The sequence below is a fragment of the Oreochromis niloticus genome, linkage group LG6 (assembly GCF_001858045.2).
Source record: "Oreochromis niloticus isolate F11D_XX linkage group LG6, O_niloticus_UMD_NMBU, whole genome shotgun sequence".
Lineage (NCBI taxonomy): Eukaryota > Metazoa > Chordata > Actinopteri > Cichliformes > Cichlidae > Oreochromis > Oreochromis niloticus.
In genome coordinates, this window is record NC_031971.2 from 31,200,203 (window position 1) to 31,212,580 (window position 12,378).

General features: G+C 41.3%; 1 protein-coding gene across 2 annotated transcripts in view; it reads right to left on the reverse strand.

Annotated features, from left to right (window-relative positions):
• Positions 1 to 12,378, reverse strand: part of pkd1a (polycystic kidney disease 1a) — a 70,919-nt gene that overhangs the window by 13,091 nt on the left and 45,450 nt on the right. For both annotated transcript variants that reach the window (XM_019360024.2, XM_013264414.3), the window contains exons 26-46: positions 10,572 to 10,893; positions 10,268 to 10,484; positions 9,849 to 10,008; positions 9,588 to 9,740; positions 9,320 to 9,464; positions 8,483 to 8,806; positions 8,258 to 8,346; positions 7,569 to 7,881; positions 6,591 to 6,771; positions 6,199 to 6,463; positions 5,918 to 6,113; positions 5,547 to 5,717; positions 5,313 to 5,456; positions 4,977 to 5,187; positions 4,753 to 4,879; positions 4,534 to 4,644; positions 4,362 to 4,411; positions 3,794 to 4,008; positions 2,195 to 2,273; positions 1,988 to 2,103; positions 848 to 1,050 (exon numbers count right to left, since the gene is read on the reverse strand). In XM_019360024.2, the coding sequence (XP_019215569.1) occupies positions 848 to 1,050; positions 1,988 to 2,103; positions 2,195 to 2,273; positions 3,794 to 4,008; positions 4,362 to 4,411; positions 4,534 to 4,644; positions 4,753 to 4,879; positions 4,977 to 5,187; positions 5,313 to 5,456; positions 5,547 to 5,717; positions 5,918 to 6,113; positions 6,199 to 6,463; positions 6,591 to 6,771; positions 7,569 to 7,881; positions 8,258 to 8,346; positions 8,483 to 8,806; positions 9,320 to 9,464; positions 9,588 to 9,740; positions 9,849 to 10,008; positions 10,268 to 10,484; positions 10,572 to 10,893 (3,792 nt within the window). The remainder of the gene's footprint in view (positions 1 to 847; positions 1,051 to 1,987; positions 2,104 to 2,194; positions 2,274 to 3,793; positions 4,009 to 4,361; positions 4,412 to 4,533; positions 4,645 to 4,752; positions 4,880 to 4,976; positions 5,188 to 5,312; positions 5,457 to 5,546; positions 5,718 to 5,917; positions 6,114 to 6,198; positions 6,464 to 6,590; positions 6,772 to 7,568; positions 7,882 to 8,257; positions 8,347 to 8,482; positions 8,807 to 9,319; positions 9,465 to 9,587; positions 9,741 to 9,848; positions 10,009 to 10,267; positions 10,485 to 10,571; positions 10,894 to 12,378) is intronic.

Here is a 12,378-nt window from a genome sequence, read left to right on the forward strand (position 1 = left end):
TGAAAATGTAGAAAAACCTCGTGGGAACAATCAACTTGTCCTTTCTAAACTCATTTTAAATGTTTTAAGGGTCCAAAGTGGTGCAATTATACATTCTCTAAACCTGCTTTAAGTGTGTTTTTGACACTTAATGGTACTGTAACAACACAATATTATCAACTTCTAAAGATGGTGTGGTGAATGTGTTAGTGATGCCTTTTTAGATTCACAGCAGATATATGAAACAGCCTCAAGGGTCTGAATAAAGCAGCCAAAGTGGGAAGTGCCAAAAATTGCAGTTCCACTTGAGGATGGCTCTAAAAGCGAATCAATCCCCATAGACGCCCATGTTAAAATCCCCAACATTACTGAAGCAAGAAAACAAATGTTTTGAGTATTTAAAGATGTTTTAAAGTTAAGGACATGAGTGCTTTGACTAACACGTCCAAATAAAGTACTTCTGGATCAAGAAAAAACCAAGACAGCAGTGAGCAAAACACTAAAAATGAGATTTTACTAAGGACTCTTCAAAATAATGGCTGATGTCATGGTGGCTACATCTGTCTTTTATACAGTGTATGAGCTGCTGTCTTCATTTGGGGGCACTGTATCCTGTCACTTCACTTTAATTCAATTGATATAGGCCCAAATGACAACAGGAGGTTTATATTGTAAGTTAAAGACCCTACAATAATACAGAGAAAACCCCAACAATCAAACAACCCCAATGACTTGGCATGCACTTGGCAACAATGGGAAGAAAAAACTCCCTTTTAACAGGAAGAAACCTCTGGCAAAACCAGACTCAGGGAGAGGCTGGGTTGGGGGTAAGGGAGCTGAGATAGGACAAAAAACCACGTGTCTTTACCTTAATTGGCTCCAACAGTAGAAATGAGCAGAAGAAACTAGCAAAGCAGGAGATTAACCACATCATGGCAACATTCTGACTGAACCCATAGCCAGCCCAAACTGAAACACCATTGGCCAGAGCGATTCCTGCCCAGCTGCCCCACATGGCAGCACGTCCACACCAAGGTGGAAACCGTCTTGGACGACACACGTCTGTTACAACTGTGAAAAGAAAAATAAGGTGCCAAAGACAAAACAAATACAAATCATCAGGCACTGAAAACTTAGAAATAAAGAGACTTTAGGGAGTATTTAAGCGTAAAACTATTTAACTGAAAAAAATTAGCATTTTAATGATCCTTTTAGACTCTTTGAAGGTTATTTCGCACTTTGCAAAAGAAAGCAGAGTTCTTAGAGACTTTGAGTCTTCAAGGACTTCAAAGTCTTTTCAATTAATAATGTTATTAATAAATATATCAAGTTTCCAGAGGAAGAATAAATGACGTTGTAAGAAGTTTGGAGCTGTAAAAATGTGCCTTTTCAATTTACCTTTTCTATCGCAACCAAGGACATGTGTCACTTATTAAACATTCAGACTGCAAAATGAAAGCACAATGCACATACGCTGGTTTCACATCAAAGCACAACTATAATGGCTCAGTCACACATCTGGCAGTACAAGAGTGATTACTCTGTGAAAGTAACAGCCTTTTTTCTTTTTAAGAGTAATCACCAAACTTTGCTTTGCCTAATGAGAGTTATAAGCCTTCTAAAACCCTTGGATAGGTGATTTATGTGTCCTCTCTCACTAATCTAAACAAAGAGACAGCAGGACACTTTAAAAATAGAAACTCTATGGGGGCAAATAACATCTGGATGGTCTTTTTAAAGGGACAGTTAAAATCAAATCTGCATATTTTTCCCCTGGGCTGTAGTACTATTTATTATAAAAGTCTGCCTTCTCTTAATTTGTATTTTACAACTCAGTGTTTCATAAATAAAATATTTATTTTTGAGAATAATTTTCTGAATAAACTATGAATCTTTAAAATGTGATGAGACTCTTTAGTGCATTCTTAATTGTAATTCCTCAAAGTTTAATCAGTACGGGCCTCGAATTTGAATTTTACTAGATAATTCAAACTGCCTGCACACACACCTGTGTTTGAGGTGAAGGCTGTCTTTGGTGGGTCCCGCCTCACAGATTCCAGAAGAAGAGGGTCATTCAGCTTTGTTAGGAGAATCACTTCAGTCTTATCCTCAAAAATGCTCGACCTGCAACGCAAACAGTGGCAACACAAAATCAAGCAAATCTACACAGGTCTCAAATGATTCTGGGGAATTCCTTGTCCCGAATATAACTTACAGGTCAGCCATCTCGCTTTCATCTGCCTGAGGAAAGAAGTTCTGTCCGTCTGCCAGTATGTGCTTGATCAGATCTTCATCTGTAAGAAGACAGTGTGAAACTGGATTGTCATATACATTCATTGAATTCATTCATTAAATGAACTCGCTGCCATGTCTTTCTGGGGTTTCTGAAATGTGAAATGTTAACTTTTCTCAGTTATTAACATGGTCATAAACGATCAAACTACTCAGCTATGACAGAAAACCACTACTGAAGATACGCTCTATGATTACAGGCACAATTTGTGTAATTCTGCCTCTCTGCACTACCTCAGAGGATTTTAAACCAAACAATCAATTTGTGATTGAAGTGACTTTAATCTTTAATTCAAGGGGCTTTAAAGAAATTTTGCATGAACTGTTCAGGAATTACAACAATTTTTACAAACTGAACCCCATTTTTAAACAGTCAAAAAGGATTCGCAGTTGGCTGACATGGTTTTCTCGTCATTTCATGACAAATCAAGCAGAATATCAATATCTGAAGCTGATTCAAAGCATTGAATTTGTAATTTGTAGTTTTTCAGTGTAATGTTGAAATGTAATGTTTCTACTTCCTTTAGGGGTCTGTATGATCCTCTTCATATGGTTCTCCTGAGGCCTCTTTCCCCTTGTTTGGCAGCTCCATATTCATATATCATACACACACGTTTTTCTAGTATATCCACTGTCCCTCCTCTGTACATGTCCAAATCTTAGCCTTGCTTCTCTAACTTTGTCTAGGTGGCTGCAGAAAAACCCTGACAGAGCATCACAGTGGAGGAAATACAGCATATGGTGATGTCCACTGATTCTTGATATCAACTAAAGTGCTTTTATTCAACAATCAAAAAATTATGTTCTAATTTCTAAAAAAACAATAATGCATTACTTTTGTTAAACCCCTTGAATTCAAACTGAAAGTCTGCAGTTCAATTGCATCTTCATTTTTTTGGCATAAAATCCACTGTGGTGTGATACCAAGAAAAATGGTAAATGGCGCTTTGGGGTCCTTAGGGACTAAGCGCTTTACTTAGTCCCTAAGGACCCCAAAGCGCTTTACACATCCAGTCATCCACCCATTCACACACACATTCACACACTGAATGTGTGTGAATGTGTGTGTGAATGGGAAAACCACAAAATAACTTACTGTCCAAAAACAGTTAGACTACACGAACTGTATGAAAATAAATAACTGAATGATTATTTATTGTGCACTTTGTGTGTAGTTTATTTTCCTAAAAAGAAATGAAAAACAAAAAAGATGAATCTGACATTACTACCATAGCTTTTAATGCAATATTTGCTTTTATAGCCTTATTGTTTGTATTTCTTTAGATTTTCTGCAGATATTGCTGTACATTTAATTCCACAACATTCATCAAGTGAAAACCTGCTTTCATCACATTTAGCTTAGGCCATTATGAGACGCTGCATACAACTTCTAATGATCTGTTGTCCATCTATGGCCTTTTTAAGAAAACTAAATTCAGTGTTTCTGAAGTGTTTTCACAAATATCCCACTTTTGCTCACAGAACATTTGATTTAATACTGCAGCCTGTTTGCTTCAGTTACCTGAAGAGGTGAAATATTTGTTGCGTTGCTCAGCGCCTTCTTCATCATCAGGGTTAAAGGCCATGTCAACACCGAGGTGCCTGCTGCCCTGACCCCTCTTCAGCCTGGGCATCCCTGCCCCATGCCCAGCACCTCCAACCACTGAAGTGTCACTCAGCAGCTCTGGCCAGTCTCTGTCCTCCGTCTCCTCCTCTACCATGTCCCAGCTCTCCTCACTAAAATGCACAATGAAAAATGTTTGTGACTCAGACTAACTTCAGCAAATAATTCATTTGCTCTGAAGGTCATTCCAACAAAACAAGTTTGTCAGAGAAGAATAATGTTGTTGTCATTATTCTGATAAAATTGTTGCTTTCGAATTTAGAGTTGTTTGGTGAAGAAAATGTTTCGCTCACTTCACATTCAAAAGACAGTAATTTTAAAAAAACATATATTCTTTAAACTTTCACATCTCTTGTAGATCACAATACGATGAGCCATTTCCACTTTATTCTTTGATTCTCACAGCTTGCTTTTCCACTACATCTGTTTTCCAACATAGGTCGTTACCTGAAATAAATATGCTTACCTTTTAGTTGATGGAGTGGGCAAGTCCACGTTGGTCTCCTCTGAGTTGGTCTGAGGAAACAGAGATGATGGATGGAGAGAGAGACAGAAAAACATCAATGACCTGAAAAGGTGAAAGTATAATCTTTCCCAAATCTGACTTTTAAACCCCGTGTTTTCGTGACAGACTTTACCTCGCCATTAAAAAAGAGGAAGGAACTTCCTGCCATGGAGTTGTCCAGGAAGTCATCGATCTCCACTGACTCCTGGTCCACTTGTTGTGTCACCTGCTCCACGGTCACACACTATTGTTTACAGATACACAATTGCAGAGGAAATATTCTGCTTTATCCAGGGCCTTTGAAAGACAAGAAAGCTTGATCATATATCACATTTGGTAAGGTTTGGGTTACCTTGCTGCGGCTCATTCTGAACAGCGTGAAAACAAGCAAGTAGAAAGGGTAGACGATCAGACAGGTGACCACACCTGCTGCCACTGTCTCGCCGTTTAATGATGAAGACCTTGACACAGCCCTCGGGCTGAAGGACATGATTGCATTCATTAGAAGTTGCATGGTGGGAATTTACAAAGAGAGACAGACAAGACAAAAAAACCCCGTCACACCCATTCACGTACCCGTATCGCTTGTCCACCACAATGCTGTACCACAGAGTGTTGGCCAACAGGAAGAGCTGGAGTAACAAAGCACAGCACGTGGCTCTCTGCAGGCGGGTAAAGGGGCTCCGGGTGGGCCTCTCCCACAGCGAAACCCACAGGTGACTCTCACACAGTGCCCTCTGCAGCTCATACCGCAGGAGGCGAGGCAGCTGAAGAAGCACGGCCTCCTCTGGGAAGAAAAAATAGAAAGCAATACACTGGAGTGAACAAGCTAGCATTATCCATCAAGCAGTTGTTTTACTGCACTCAATATTCAATTATTTAATTACACGCCATCTAATCGCAGTTCCTTACCTGAAGCCTCCACCTCCATATCCACCTGTCCATGAGTTCTCTCGTTGTCCACTGACAGCCAGTCTTCCACCAGAAAATAGTAGCTGCTTCCTGTCTGCAAGTCTTTTACCAAGACATACTGTAGCTTCCATGCTGGAGACAGACCTGAAGAAGGGGCAGCAAATAATGGTTATAGATGGATAAACATTAATATACAGACTCTGCTTGGGCTCCTTCTGTTGTGTGTGTCTTTACCTTTATTGTCATGCCAAATACGTATTTTCCAGACATTGCCCAAGCTGGTGTCTGTAGCAATATGAAAGATGTCGAGTGCATTGCGGGCAAAAGCCCCTCTGCTGTCGAGATGGCGATGTCCGCTACGGCCTTCACGCCCATATAAACTGATTCCCACGTGAGCCGTGGTGCCTGGATGGAAGAGAGAGGCAGTTTGCATGAATTTTTTGACGTAGGAATTGATTTTATTGAGTTTAAAACTTGAACTGTTATGATTTGCCTTATTTTCTGTCATACATACACTGTTACAGTGACGCATGATGCTCATATTAAACATGGGTTTCAAAAATGACGTCAAAACGACATCTACCTGTTACGTGGTTTTATCTCACCTGCCCCTTGGTTCCAGCCAGTTTTCACCTGGACCTCATACTTAAAGAGTCCATCTCGGCCACAGAGTGGAACCACACCAGCCCGCCGTAGATCCAGCTGGTCCAACTTGTGTAAGATAGCCGCCGCTACAACATAGCATATTAAGCCCAATAGACACACCAACAGCACGACCAGGCTTGGTGCTCCTGAACGCTCCTGAAGGAGGGGGAAATGGTTTGAGTGTTTTTTTTAATTTAGTGCACATGCACAAATAGTGACTGGGATTTAGTGAGATACTGACTGGCACTTTAAAGCTGATGGCATTGGTTGGCACAAACAGGCCTGCGGCAAAGGATGTGAGGTGCTTGGTACGGCAAACCGCTCTGCTGGAGTTGGTCTCTGCTAATGGCACCATGCCATCTGTCCGCCACTGCTTTTCACTCTCACTGAAGTACTGACACAGAGAAGCAAACACCCCGACCTCCAGACGAACATCCACGGGCAGAGAGTCAGAGCTGCAGGGCGTACTCACGTTGATAAAGTAGTCCAGAGTGGTGTCGTAGGTCCTATGTAGCAACAGGCGAAATTTTTGCAGATAAACAAGAGACAATGACAGGAGATGCCAGCCATAGCAAAGTTACTGCATATTCATGCGCACTGTATTATAACGCTGGAAATGAACAGAGTTCTTACTCTGGTGACAGGAAGAAGGTGTAGTCCCTGTGGTCGAGATCTTGCCCTCTGGTCATATTGAGAGTGATACGTTTTCTGTCTGTGCAGTTGAACTCATTGGGTTGTTCGTGGGAATGGAGGTAGGCGGTGATGAATGGCTCCTCTTTGTCATTCTTTTCTCTTTCATACTTTTCTTTTACATCTAGGAAAGGAATGAAAATAATGAAAGTAACACCAACACAAAAAATACACAGTCAGTAAAGAAACAAACAAAGACACAATTTAGCTTTAGAAGTACAGACTTAGTCACCAAATGACAAGACCAGAAAGCTTTACAGTTCACTCCCCCTGTTATTTCATCTATACTATATAAAGTACATAATGTTATTGTCTGGCAATTGCCATAGCTGTATGTTTGCAAGCCCATTCAGAATCCATACTGAGGCATTCATATATTGCAATGAAGTACTGCACAGAGTCACAATTACATATTTCTGGCATTATAATAACATGTATCTTTCAATTTGAACATGCTAAAAACAACACTAAATCCCTTTTTTCATTCATTCCTAAAAAAAAAAAAAAGATAAATTCCAGTTACTTGGACGATTAATATACATTTAAAACACCTCCAAGTGATTATTAGCTTAATCATCAAGCAGCTCAGACTGAGCAGTGTGGAGACAAAGTCAGAGAGGCAAAGCTGATGCGGTCTGAACATGCACAAAGGAGGATAGTCAATGTATTGGACAAGGCAGGAGGAAAAGAGGAAGACACAGAAAAGATTCATGTTTGTAGTGAAGGAGGACATGCAGAGGATTGATGTGACAGAGGAGGATGCTAGGGACAGGGTGAGGTGGAGGCAGACGATCTGCTGTAGCACCAAATAAGGGGAGGAACCAGAAGAACGAAACAAAGAGATCAAGCATATTTTTGTATTAAAGAAATTAGTTTGCTCAGTTCTACCTACTAATGTTTGTGATAAATGTGAGTGCTCACCTTGGATGGTGAAGTTGAGCTGCACAAACAGCCCTGCCTGTCTGTTGCCGTTTCCTGCGCTGACCCTAACGATGACAGAGTCACAGTGGCTGATGTTAACAGCCCCCGCTGTGGGTACTCCTCCAGTACCAGAACCTTCAGAACCCACTTCTCCAATGCTACTATTGTTAATGGCAACTGTGATGGCCAGACTATCATCAAGACCAGAGATTGGGATCTGGGTTCCATTTTCAGTGCGAAACTCCATGGATGCCACCTCGGTAGAGATGGTGTAGTTGGCCACATAGTTGAAGGGGAATGGGTTGGACTCCACCTGGATGGAAAAAGTTAATAAAGTAAGTAAAAGTGAAAGTGAGGATCTTTTATCTGAAAACAGAATTTGAAAAAGACCAAAAAGAAGGACACAGTTCAGGCAAACTCTTTCAGTGAATGTGCTGATGACAGACTTCGGCACAAACAGCTTTCATGCTGCCAAGTTCTTTGACAGCCATCTTAGGAGAAGGTTCAAAAGAAGAATTTTGTACTTGACTTAGAAGTTTCTGCTCTTTTAAGTGTTTTCTGATGTTCAAAGAATGATGTCAGCGTATGTACAAGTAATCCCTGTAGGGCCAAAAGCTCGGACCTCAGAAAGCTGGTTGGTTTCAGTTTTATTCTACTTGAGTGTCTGGTTGACAATAACATGAACAAACCTGAAAAAGTAGCTGCATGATGCTTTTTCCAGCAGCAGCTCTGCCCAGACGTTTGTTGAAAGCTCGGGGGATGGAGAACAGCTGGCACTCTGGTAATATGAAGAGAGAGGAAATTAAACACTGTCACCATGCACATGATTCTTCACAGTTACAGTTTATAATGTCCAACTTTCTGCAGTTTATAGTGAAAAATTCCAACCTGAGACACTAAATGCACAAACAAACCTGGGCTGTTGTTGCCATGGTAGCAGAGGAGACTCTGGGGGTCTGCCAGTTTTCCCGTGGCTGCTATCTCAGCTCCCCTCAGAACGAGTGGCTCCTCGTTGAGTACGCGGCCGTGCATGAGGATCAACATGAGCACCGAGGACAGACTGTAAGCCTTTGCTGCCACACGCAGAGGGTGTGGCTCCAGTGTGTCTAACACGGCGTTTCCATACTCTTCACCAGAGGAAGAAGGGGTTGAGATGGACGGGGGTGAGGAGGAATCCAAATAAGCAGCCTGGAGGTACGAGTAGGAAGCTGACTGACTGACTTGATGGATCAGATCACCTTGTAAAAAAAAGAGAAAATATGACATAAGATGAAGGTAAATTTGAAAAAAAAAAAAAGATACGGCCCTCAAAACTTAACTAGTGTGTTTTTGAACTGTTGGTGCACGCAGTATTGGTGACTGCTCATTTATTTAAGGAAAAATAAAATCATAAATAGATTTTTGAGAGTAGATTCATTCAGTTAAGTAATCTACTCAACAACACCACTTACTAGAATCTGGAAGCGCTGTATTAGTGAGCATTACATGGCTCTAGTTTAGCTGAATTTACACAAATGCACTGCTTTTAGACCAATAAATAAACCAATTTTTACTTCCTTTACAGATCAGCTATGTTATTTAGTCATAAGTAACAACAGTTTCAAAGCAACATCCTCAACTTAGCAAAAAATACACAAAAATATTGGACTGGGTAGAAGTTCCTAATTAGTGTTGCAGTTAGAGCCTCATGTAGAAATGAGCAACACTGTCCTACAAATGCATTTACAGACACACAGCAGTTTCGTTCTTACCCATGATGTTCAGGATGTTGTCAGCTATTTCAGTTGGAGTGACGACGCCCTGCTTGGTGTCTGTCTGCAGAATGTCCAGCATGGACTCCAGCTTGTTCAGAGTGCTGTTCTGACACTCCTCACAGATGAACTCTCGACTTACCGCCTGGAAAAAAGACGCATGCAGATTCACTCGTAACTGATTTGTTTGCATTCTTGGCTCTCCTCTTCTGTTGCAGCCTTAATAATTTCCTTTAAAAATGACCCCGTTTTCTCTCATCCTGCTCACCGTGCACTGTGCGAGAGCAGCGGAGGTCTGCTGGATATCGCTCACAGTTGTCAGATCCAGAGCAGTCAGAGCTCTTGTGATGTTGCTGCGGACTCTGACTCTATAATTGCGCTCATCTCGGGATACGCGTGACGACCGACTGGTCTGCTCGTACTGGGAGAAAGTAAATGCCGATATAATTACCCCTCATGTGTTATCAGCTGTTGTGTGACTTGACAAATGATTGCATTAATCACTGTTTTATGGCTAGGCCTCTCTTACCTCATTTAGGACTGTAATAAGAGCCAATGATAACTCTCTGACCCTCTGGGAATCTCCCTGCTCCAGCAGCTTCTTGAGTTTGCTGTCTGTCAGATTGGAAAGCCAATGGGGAAGACTGCTGTATTCAGGAGGTGGATCTGGCAGTACAACCTCAATGGTCCTGGACACAAACGGGAAAAAAACACAACTGAATATAGAGTCTGAAACGTCAGCTTATGCATGTGGAACAGCAGTCATTGGTGAACAAGAAGAGCAACAATAACAGAAATGTTGCTTCTAGATGCCATGAAACTCAACAACTGAGCAAAAACCTTGGGGACTGTAGTGATTTCTTGAAACACTTGTAGCTAAAAGTGACTTAAAAAGATTCAGACTGAAGGCTCATCATGAGTGAACTAAACCGAGTAAAGTAGAGTTACTTGTTAAGTGGCATGATGGCAGCTCCCTGGTGGTCCTCCACTGTGATGTACACGTATACATGATGTTGGGCTATGCTGAAACCTGGAGGCAGGAAGGCCGAGTGCTCTGGACTGCTCCCTTTGTACACGCAAAAGTCCTCACAGTATTCTTCTTTGCAGCGTGTCACTAGCAGACTGTACAGCAATGTAGTTTCAGAGTCCCCCAGATCACTGTAACCTAAAGGGGTAAAATTAATGCAGGGTCAAAAGACAATAATCACTATAAGGATATGATAATTAAAAAGTCACATTTCCCTCTTCCTACCAGAGCAGTTGAAGTGTACGCGGTCCAGCAGTGTGCGTATCCTCCTGCCTTCACCATCTAGATCCGCGTAGGCCACTCCTGCCTCCCCTCCAGCTCTCAGGTGACATTCCCCACCTGCCGGGGCCTTGTTGTGATGCAGTGTGATAGAAGCAGCGCCCTCGCCATTTAAGCTGCTGTCAGTCACATGCAGGGTGAAGACATAGGAATCATTATGCCGCAGGACCCCCTGCCGTAGCACCAGATTCATACCGTCGCTTCCTGTCGTGGTGGAGGAGGAGTCCAGGACCAGAGTCTCATTCTTTAGCGTCATGGCACTCCAGCGCTAAGACAGAGAAGGAAAACAGCCTGTAACTCTCTGTTCTTGATATTAGTGATATCAGTGATATCAGTGACACCAGTGTGCTTTTTCCTGCTTGAGTTGCAGTTGAAAAGATGAGTTGGGAATAAAAGGCACACAATAGATCATAAAACAGTTTGACAGTTGGCCGGATAATCAGGTTAACAGCTTTAAGGGGCAGGTCATTTCAAAATACAACTTTTCAAACAGCTCAACCACCACACAAACAAACTGTTTCGGTTTAGTTCTTCTCAAAACTGATGAGCTAAATTTAAATCTGCCAGAGGAAAAAAAACACAGATGGAGAAATATGTAAGAAAGAGTGGACAGGAGACTGAGATAAGAGATCATTTTCAAAGGTAAATGGCCTGTATTTATAGGTAGGAAAGGTAGGAACTGCTCAGCGAGTGGAAACTTTATAGACTGGAATGTCCTCATTTATTTTAGATATTGGATACAGACATTTAGTGCAGGCTGAAACTGATACGTTTGGAGTACAGTGGTCCCTCATTTATCGCGGTAGTTACGCTGTAACCCGCGATAGGTGAAATCCGCGAAGTAGCCAGCTTTATTTTTTACAATTATTATAGATGTTTTATAGCTGTAAAACCCCTCACTACACACTTTATACACTTTTCTCAGACAGGCATGAACATTTTCACACTTTTCTCTCTTGTTTAAATTCCAAACGCTTGTAGAAAAATAAGTCCAGTATTACAGAACGAAACCAAAGGCACTCGTAGGTGCAAAACGTTTCATCGACATTTTTGTGTTTGTTGGAGAAAACTTACAAACATACAATGCAGCACTTCAGAGTCACACTGCTAGCGATAGAAGAATAAGCTGAATGCATTCTATACTGTACAGGAGACACGGCACAAGATTGATTGACAATGGTCTACAGCCAATCAGGACGCAGAACACAATGCGCTGTAAAAAAAAAACCCCAAAACAAAAAAACCCCATGCAAAATTGCACAAAAAAAAAAATCCGCAAAACAGCGAGACCGCGAAAGTTGAACCGCGTTATAGCGAGGGACCACTGGACTGGTTACATCTAGGGTAGTGTTACTAGACATGAGGGAGGCATTCTGATGTAACTCTCAGCAATAAGTGTATTCCTTAAAATGTCAAACTATGCCCTTTAAAGATGGATAGCTTTTAAATCATCATGATAATAAAATAACTATTCTTAAAGTGCTCAAAAGAGGCGGTAACCTTTGACCCGTAATTTTAGCTTTTTCCTTATTAATAATTTAGTTCCTCTTGAGAAACTTTTTTTCTACAATTTATGTGTACAATTTTTCTAAAGCGTCCATATCCATGTTCACACATGCATGACAAACCTGACATTTTTCCAATGAGTTAATCTTGCCTGTCTCCTAAGTTCCTTATAACTTATAACTTAGAATTGCAATAAGTACTATATAAACGATTAGACGTTAAAACTGATGACGTGTAAGTGAGACAA